The sequence below is a fragment of the Borostomias antarcticus genome (assembly GCF_949987555.1).
Source record: "Borostomias antarcticus genome assembly, chromosome: 3".
NCBI lineage: Eukaryota > Metazoa > Chordata > Actinopteri > Stomiiformes > Stomiidae > Borostomias > Borostomias antarcticus.
The window spans coordinates 14,378,233-14,387,992 of record NC_140236.1 but is presented as its reverse complement, the minus strand read 5'-3'; the positions used below and the strand labels follow the sequence as shown (position 1 = coordinate 14,387,992).

The 9,760-nt window shown below is 49.0% G+C and overlaps 1 protein-coding gene across 1 annotated transcript; it reads right to left on the bottom strand.

Moving 5' to 3' along the window:
- Positions 1 to 673: 673 nt before the first annotated feature.
- Positions 674 to 4,532, bottom strand: LOC311307607 (diphosphoinositol polyphosphate phosphohydrolase 1-like). The gene is made up of 5 exons (XM_084436436.1): positions 4,358 to 4,532; positions 3,847 to 3,957; positions 3,279 to 3,323; positions 2,934 to 3,018; positions 674 to 1,280 (listed from the first exon to the last, which is right to left on the bottom strand). Exons 1-5 carry the CDS (start codon positions 4,451 to 4,453, stop codon positions 1,102 to 1,104), a joined length of 516 nt encoding a protein of 171 aa, XP_084292562.1. The 5' UTR covers positions 4,454 to 4,532; the 3' UTR covers positions 674 to 1,101.
- Between the last annotated feature and the right edge of the window lie 5,228 nt (positions 4,533 to 9,760).

Genomic DNA, 9,760 nt, shown 5'->3' with positions numbered 1-9,760 from the left:
AACCAGCTCTGCCTGGGGAATCTTTAGCCGCTCACAGGCCAGTGCGGAGATGTAGTCCCGCCACCTAGTCCTGGGTCTACCCCGCGGCCTCCTCCCAGCTGGACACGCCTGGAACACCTCCCTAGGGAGGCGCCCAGGAGGCATCCTCACTAGATGCCCGAACCACCTCAACTGGCTCCTTTCGACGCAAAGGAGCAGCGGCTCTACTCCGAGTCTCTCCCGGATGACTGAACTTCTCACCCGATCTCTCAGGGAGACCCCAGCCACCCTCCGGAGAAAACTAATTTCGGCCGCTTGTATCCGTGATCTCGTTCTTTCGGTCATGACCCATCCTTCATGACCATAGGTGAGGGTGGGGACGAAGATAGACCGGTAGATCGAGAGCTTTGCCTTTTGGCTCAGCTCTCTTTTCGTCACAACAGTGCGGTAAAGCGACTGCAGAACCGCACCAGCTGCTCCGATTCTCCGGCCAAACTCCCTCTCCATGGTTCCCTCACTCGTGAACAAGACCCCCAGATACTTGAACTCCTTCACTTGGGGTAAGGACTCATTTCCTACTCGGAGCTGTTATTGGTAATCTGTTATTGGTATCAGCCAAAATTTTCATATCGGTGCATCCCTAATACAGATATATAGATTCTAGAATCCACTGGTCTGGTCATGGTCTGGTCAATAAAGTGCTAATGGGTAAGCTTCAAGAGAAGTAAAAACATCTTTAGTAAAAAAAAAAAAAAAATCCTTCAACGCCTATTTTCTGTTTCTATCTTCACCTACATGTATACTGTACCAAGACTTAACGTCACCACAGTACAGATCTGCATTCAACAAACTCCATACATAGGACAGAGATAAATGACGGGCATTAGGACATAAGTTTGGAAATGATGCGATCATTAAACAAGAGAGACGAAAAACACTAAAATTACAAAGTGTCCCATCTTCGCCCATCACTTTTCAAGTCTTTACCCCTACACTGGCACAAGGCACGGCTTTTCAGTTGCCTTTGATGTCTTTAAAGTTGAAAAGGAGAAATAACAGTGAATTTATGATTGTTTAAGAGAAAGAGGAGGTGGAGAAGGTTTCTGCAGAACAATGCTTTAGTCATCTTCTACTGGCTATGGAGGTCTGGTTCATACTGAGGTCTTCTATGGTGGTCACCAGAGGTATCCCATTATCGGTGAGGCAGCCCTGGAGGGCCTCGAAGTACGAGGCCTGGACAGGCTTGTGGCACAGAAGCACTTTCCTGGCGTCGTCCGTGGTAAACCACTCCCTCTTCCTCCCTGGAGACGGAGGATGGTAAATGGTAAATGGACTGCACTTATATAGCGCTTTTTATTCATTGTGTGTCTGTGTGTGTGTGTAGAAGAAAAAGCAGAATTCTTTATTTGTCATACAGCATGCTAGTGCATTTGACTCAAATATGTGGTAATGGGCAACATAGGAACACACACACATGACCCAAGATCACAGATGAAATGCTTCTCCTGCTCTTAACCACCCCTTCTTCCTTTCTCCAAGGGCAGCCGGGAGCAGACAGCAGGCAGCGTGCATGAGCCACGCCTGGGGACCAACCCCAGTGATCCGGTCCGTCTTCATCAGGGACGGACAGCGTTAGCGATTTGTTCATCTGCATGTTTTTCTTATTGGGTTCTTTATGGGGGGAAACTCTTGCGAACACGAGGAGAACATGCAAACTCTGCACAGAAAAGCCTGGTAGATACCCCACCTGAGTACTTGACAACCCTGGGAGATACCCCACCTGAGTACCTGACTACCCTGGGAGATATCCCCACCTGAGTACCTGACAACCCTGGGAGATACCCCACCTGAGTACCTGACTACCCTGGGAGATACCCCACCTGAGTACCTGACTACCCTGGGAGATATCCCCACCTGAGTACCTGACAACCCTGGGAGATACCCCACCTGAGTACCTGACAACCCTGGGAGATCCCCCACCTGAGTACCTGACTACCCTGGGAGATACCCCACCTGAGTACCTGACAACCCTGGGAGATACCCCACCTGAGTACCTGACAACCCTGGGAGATCCCCCACCTGAGTACCTGACTACCCTGGGAGATATCCCCACCTGAGTACCTGACAACCCTGGGAGATACCCCCCACCTGAGTACCTGACTACCCTGGGAGATACCCCACCTGAGTACCTGACAACCCTGGGAGATATCCCCACCTGAGTACCTGACTACCCTGGGAGATACCCCCCACCTGAGTACCTGACTACCCTGGGAGATACCCCACCTGAGTACCTGACTACCCTGGGAGATACCCCACCTGAGTACCTGACTACCCTGGGAGATACCCCACCTGAGTACCTGACTACCCTGGGAGATACCCCACCTGAGTACCTGACTACCCTGGGAGATATCCCCACCTGAGTACCTGACAACCCTGGGAGATACCCCACCTGAGTACCTGACTACCCTGGGAGATATCCCCACCTGAGTACCTAACAACCCTGGGAGATACCCCCCACCTGAGTACCTGACAACCCTGGGAGATACCCCACCTGAGTACCTGACAACCCTGGGAGATACCCCACCTGAGTACCTGACAACCCTGGGAGATACCCCACCTGAGTACCTGACAACCCTGGGAGATACCCCACCTGAAAACCTGACAACCCTGGGGAGAACATCTCCAGTGCCGACAGCATCCCAAGCAGGAATCAAACACAGGACCTTCTTCCTGTGAGGCGACGGTGCTAAGTACTGTGCCACCATACCGCCATAAAGTGCTAAGTACTGTCAGTGTGTGTGTGTGTGTGTGTGTGTGCGTGTGACTAATATACTGTAACTTAGAACTTTAATTGTATTCTCACACTATCATGTACAGATTTGTCTGTACATCCATTTTAACACTCAAAACTACACTCAGGGCAATTTCCGTGGCAGAATTTTCAATCAACCTACCAATATTGATTGAGTCGTCCCAGTCCGCCAAGATGTCTGTCACTGTGAGCACGTAGACGTACGTTCGGTGCTTCCGATCTCTGTTCTGAAAAGGGGAAATCAAGAGAATCTGCTACTCTCGAACACATTTAGAGGTTTGGTGGGTATTTCAGGAAGCGGGTTTAGTGAAAACTTTGAGTTTGCTAACTCTGAGATTCAATTCAATCAAGTTTTCACTAAACCCGCTTTCTGGAATGCCCCCTCGGTGTCCATAATACCTGGTGTTTGCATAATTTCACTGTCCCTCAAACCAACAGATGAAGAAACAGAAATAGAATAAAATAATTTCACAGATGTTATGCTCACCTCAAATATCCCTACTAGCCGCCCCAATGTCCCCTTAACACCTGCCTGTAAAGACAATGAGGTACAGAGAGACTTGGTTATGTGTGTGTGTGTGTGTGTGTGTTATGCAAGCCCTCTTTGCTCAAAAAGAGTAAAAAGTCTGCATGAAAAGAGGAGGTCCATGTCAATAACACCATTACTACATAATGTTGAAAGAGGAACCAAATGTCACCAGCAAATGCATTCAAATAGGAAACACCCTGTAGCAATACAGCATGGTTTCCTAATGGCATTCTGAGACACCAACAATGCCTATACTATAATAGTACATGATCTCTGCAGGATTAGCCCAGTGATATTATCTTATTTTGGTTACAGATCCACTCTATTTATGAACATGTCGAGTCCACTAGCCAACTCTCACTGTTTCTGATTGATATAGGCTACCTGGTAAGTATATCAAGGGCTGCGGGCAAATCTAGTTTAGGTTAAATCCAGTCTAGGTTAAGTCCTAGCCAACTGTGACACCTTCTAGGCTGCTTTCTTAATATATCTGGCTCTGTTGAGGAAGCTTCCAGATCCATCCTACCTCTTCACACACCTCTCGAACAGCAGTGACTTTGGGCTCTTCCTCCGGCTCTATGCCTCCACCGGGTACAATCCACTTGTCTGGATGCCGACTGCTACTCACCAATAAAACCTAGGAACCGTGGAACATGAACAGGATCACAGTAGACTGACGGTTATATGCAAATTTAAGGGTTGTCAAGTGAACTGCGAACCCTCGATTTGGCCACGCAAATGCGTATAAACTAACGCACCCAGCAAGGCACTAATTGTGAAAGGGGTGCAATAATAGTAACATTATATGCATCTATTGAAGCAGAATTCAATTTTAAAGCGTATAGTCTAGCCTACTCTATTTGATCATTGTAGCCAACGCTCAGGTAGGCAGTGGCACAACTTGTGTGGTTTAACCTGACGTGTCACTGTCAGACTTTCCCGGCACTCTTCTAATTTAAATTGCTTTATTATACTGTATTAATGATTCTATATGCTATAGTGCCTGCTCGTGGGCCTGTTCCCACCCTCGGACTTACCTCCTCCTCACTCTCGCTTCTGAAGCACAGGCAGGCGGCCCGCTTCTTGTAGCCATCTCCGTCGTATGTCCGCGTTTGATTCGATTTAAGCTTCATCGTTGCGGGATTCAAAAACAGTGGAGCAAACCCAAAATGTTTGGAAGACTATATTAACAGCCTACTGTAGGAAACCCTGTAAAGGCTTGGTATAACTACAATAAACTTATTCTCCGCTTCAGACCCGGGTGCATCTCTCGAACAGACGCCATTACGAGAATTGCTGCGTAAATTACGCACCATGGCACACCTACAATCTGTATATATGGGCGTTTGAATCTTTAAGAATGAGGTTATGGCTTATACTGTATAGACATACCGTAGCTAAGTAAATTGCACTTGCGATGTGGTAGGGCCAATTTATCTTATCTTTAAGACCTGCAGTGATTGTCTGGTCTTGTTTTCTATCTATCTATCTATCTATCTATCTATCTATCTATCTATCTATCTATCTATCTATCTATCTATCTATCTATCTAAGACGGACATTTTAGCTTTAATTCAGCCTATAGGTTTAAATAATGTGTTTCAATGTAGAAATGTGTAGATTTTCTACCATGTTTGTCTATGACAGGCTGTAGGCTATAGTAAAATGTCAGTACCCTTACCATCCCTCCGCAAGGCTCGTGCCCACAGCTTCAACACTGTAGCACCACCAACGTGTCAAAGTTGGAGATGCACTTATGCATGCAACTTTTTTGTGTGTGGCTGTGTTGGCCTGCATTTCTCTGTTGGCACCACAAGAGGCAGTAGTCCCAGCACACCAAAATCAAGAAGGACACCAAAATCAATTCGCTAATCTCCACTGCACAAGTAGAGTAATGGTGAGAGCATTGGACTCCCACCTGGTAGACTGGGGTTCAAGGCCCGGTGGGGATGACTTTATGGGACTATACGCCAAACCTTCATAGATTCATCCTTTCACTCCAACCTTTACAACGTGCCTTATAGGTCAGACCCTGTCCCAAACCTTTATTCTAACCCCAACCCACTGGAAACGCTACCGCCTCCTTACCCACAGATCCACGAGGTGCCTCCCACCACCTATCACCAACAACGTGGACGAGGCGTACTGGGAACTCTGCTGCATACTGGTGAAAGCAGACAAAAAATCCATCTCACACGGACATCGCAATAGCTACAAACCGTGTTGGGATGCGGAGTGTGAGAGTCTTTACTGTGCCTTCCTCCTAGCCCTCCCCAGGAGCTGAGTCAGACAGACTTGCCTCAGCCCTGCTGTCTAGACTCAGCTGAAGGAGACAAGAGTGCTGGGAGGGGGCCATTAACTCCATCGACTTTTCACACTCCAGCCGCAAGGCATGGAGCATACTTACCAACCTCACTGGTAGGTCTAGACACTCCCCCCGTCACTGCCCCATCTCTGCAAACAGAATTGCATGTGTGAATTTTTTGTGTGAAAAGTGGGACATATGAGGGCAAAGACTGCGAATCATCACGTCTCGTGGTAAAAGAAGTGTCTGACCTCTGGAAGGCCACAACTCCTAGAGGCGGTAACATCTCCAGCGAATTCACACCGGTGGAGTTCGCTGCTGCCCTCAGGCATGTAAAGCCAGGGAAAGCTCCGGGGGCCTGATTCTATCTGCCCGGAGCTTATACTCCCTGCCGCACCTGCCTTGAAATCCTGGTTAAGAGTGTTCCTTTGTTCCTGCTTGTGCCAACTCAAGATCTCCAAAATCTGGAGAAGAGCCCTAGTTGTCACGATACCTAAGCCGAATAAGCCTGAAGGGGACCCAAAGAGTTACCGCCCCATCTCTCTGTTATGTATCCCCTACAAGATCCCCGAGCATCTCATCTACACCTTCGTCGAACCAATCATTGACCCGCTGCTCCCACAAGAGCAGGCTGGGTTCCGACGCGGGAGATCGACCATAGATTAAGTCACTTTGATGACTCAAGACATTGAGGACAGCTTTTTGGCCAAAAATAAGGCCAGAGGTCTTTATATACATTACGGCTGCCTACGACACCGTATGGCACCGCGGCCTCACCTGCAAGCTGCTCCGCCTGCTGCCGGACAGGCACATGGTCAGCATGATCATGGAGCTTGTCCAAAACCGCACCTTCACCTTCACCACCGGTAGTGGACAGCGAAGCAGGTTGCGATGCCTTAAGAATGGCGTCCCCCAGGGATCTGTCCTGGCCCCTCTCCTTTATAACATCTATACCTATGACCTGCCGATCACAGACTCCAGGAAGTATGCCTACGCAGACGACCTTGCGCTGGTGTACTCAGCTGGAGACTGGCAGGCCGTGGAGGAGACCTTGAGCCAGGACATGCAGACACTAGCGGCATACCTACGGAAATGGAGATTGAAGCTCAGCGAGGCAAAGGCGGTGTCGGCAGCCTTCCACCTTAACAACAAGGAAGACAAACGTGAGCTCCAATTGCACATCGATGGAACACTCCTGCCATGCAGTGCCGAACCAACCTATCTCGGTGTGATATTGGACAGGTCGCTCACATTCCACAGACATCTCGAGTCACTGTGCAAGAAGTTAACAGCTCATGTGGAGTTGATGAGGCGACTGGTCCGATCAGGCTGGGGTGCTGGCGCAAAAACACTGCGTACGGCAGCCCTAGCCCTAATACTGCACACCAGCTTGGTGTTTCAGCAATCACACCTGCCTCATCGATCCGCCTATCAACGAAGCTTTGCATATGTTGTCCACAGGATGCCTGCGTCCCACTCCTGTGGACAACCTCCCCATCCTTGCAGGCATCCAGCCCGCTGGCCTCCACTGCACAGGAACCACAGCACATCTCGCTTGCCGGGCCGTCGAGCCTAACCACCTGCTCCACGACAGGCTCACTGCAAGAGCGGAGCCTCCTCGGCGTCTCATGTCGAGACACCCTTTTTTGCTTGCCACATGGGGTCTCCTGCAGCAATGCAGAGCGCTTGCTTTAATATTTAGTCCTTTGCCTTATGTTGAACAGCCCTGTCATGTAGCCAATTTGAATTTGGTGTTGTGTCCCCATGGCTTGCCTGCAAATGCGTGATCAGAGTAAGGTAAGATAAACGTTACTCGATCCTGTGCTTCTTTATAATCAGAATTTGTTTTATTGCCATGTAGTTTTTCAACATAGTCTACTAGGAATATGCACCATGCCCGAAGGAAATTCCTAGTACTGTATGTTGAAAAACTATATGGCAAAAACAAATTCTGATTATAAAGAAGGACCAAGTGTATGTTTATATCTTGCCTTAGTCTGATCGCACATTTGCAGGCAAGCTGTGGAGGCATACAACTCCAAATTGCCTCCGCAAATCGTTGTTGTTATGAACGCTTCTAGAATAGGCGAGAGAATAGGCTGCTAGAATGAGCTAGCCAGCTAGCTAATGGCAACGGCCACTCCTTGGTGGCCAGTTTAGCTGTTAATGTTAGCTAGGCTACGCTAACGTTAGCTAGCCATGAGCTGTAGCCATAACACCCCCTCCCTACTCTCTTCACGTTAATTGAAAGTGAAATCGGACTCTTCTAGACTCCGCTTTGTGCTGTGTGTGCATGTGGAGGGGCAGATCACAGACACTTGTTTGAGTTTGATGAGTGGGCGCTGATATGCGAAAATTAACTAAATAGGCAAAACTATGGTGGGTGCGGAACACAACGGTTTGGCGGTGTTAAAGTAATGACTCTGTGAATACACGGTGTGTGCCATAACACAGAGTGACACCGGTAACACCGACAACCATGACAAGCCTACCCCTCACCCAGGCTCGGGGTGGTAAAAGGATAGTCCCTCGGCCCGAGCCCGGGGGGAAGAGGACACAACATCGAAACCCAAATGAAGAAGCACCAGTTGCCCTCAAGGCTGTGTCCTGACGATACCACCCTCATTGGGGTAATCTCTGATGGAGATTGACCATCTGTTGCCCTGGTGTGGCCAAAACAACCTGGAGTGGAGATGGTTGTGGACTTCAGAAAGAACCCCTCCCCCACCCCCATCACCCTGGGTGACTTCCCAGTCGACTCTATGGAGTCCTTCCTGGGCTCTATAATCTCCCAGGAACTCAAGTGGGAGCTAAACACCAGCTCCCTCACCAAGAAGGCACAGCAGAAGATGGACTTCCTGAAGCAGCTGCAAAAGTTCAACCTGCCAAAGCCAACAATGGTGATACAGATGCTTGTTGCCCAGTGACTGGCACAGTCTGATGAGAATCAGTGTTGCTTATGAGGCTCTGCATGCTACTAACCCTTTTCAGCCTCCCCTCTCCCTAGTGCCTCTCCCTCCTTTTTCTAACCAGGTATAACCGAGTGAAACTGGGTTCTCGTGAGTCCTCGAGTCGGTAGCGAGCTGTTGATTAAACTCATTCCCCGGTATATATATACCGTCCACCCGCACCGATGAAGAGCTAGCTTTTCATTGGCGCAGCTGGTTAAAACGGTGTCTGTCATGTGGGAGACCAGGGTTCGATTCCCACCCAGGGCATGCCGAAACGTATGGGTTACACCCCTCTGTCACGTGCAGACCACCCTGGGTCCGGTAGAAACCCCTGTGTTTTGCTGTAGAGGTCCAGTGCAGCTACTAACCCTGCCTTCCTCTCTCCTCCATAGTGTTTCTCCCTCTTATACTCTGAACAGGTCCTGTGGACGACCCCCTTTCTCCTGGAGGCCACCCTGTGTCCAGTAGAAATCCCCCTGAATGCTGCACAGACAGTGTAGCTACTAACCCAGTGCAGTGCATCTACTAACCCTGTCTTCCTCTCTCCTCCCTATTGTCGCCCCCTCTTGTACTACACCCAGGTCCCGGAGAGCCCCCCCTCCCTTCCCAGCCAAGGTCCTCCCTATGGCTCCCCATGGCTCCTGGAGAGGCCCCCTGCCATCCTTGTGTCCAGCTCCATCTGACTCTGTGTTGTCAGCTGTCCCTATCCAGCCAACCCCCCCCTTTTTTTTTTTTTTTTTTTACTCTTGGCTCTCTGCTTTTTGTCTGTCTGCTGAGTGCTTATTGTGCTTTGTTATGATTCACTTAAATATCCTATTATAGACTACCGGGATAGCTAACACATAATGGCCTACTATGCAACTGTATCTCTGTAACTATTTATATACTCTACTGATAGTCATGTCTCTACTCTGTTGGTCACGGCTCTTCTCTGTCCTGGCCCTGCAGTGGTGGAACAAACTGCCCACTGATGTCAGGACAGCAGAGTCGCTGCCCATCTTTCGTCGCAGGCTCAAAACTCATCTCTTCAAGAAGTACTACAATGATCCTCCCTCTTAAGCACCTATTGTATTTTAGATTGATATTCTTGCAGGTGCACTTGTGAATTCTGGCAAGTAGTAGTACATTGGCTTTTCCTACGTTAAATGCAATTATTGTAAGTCGTCAAGTGTCTGCTAAATGAC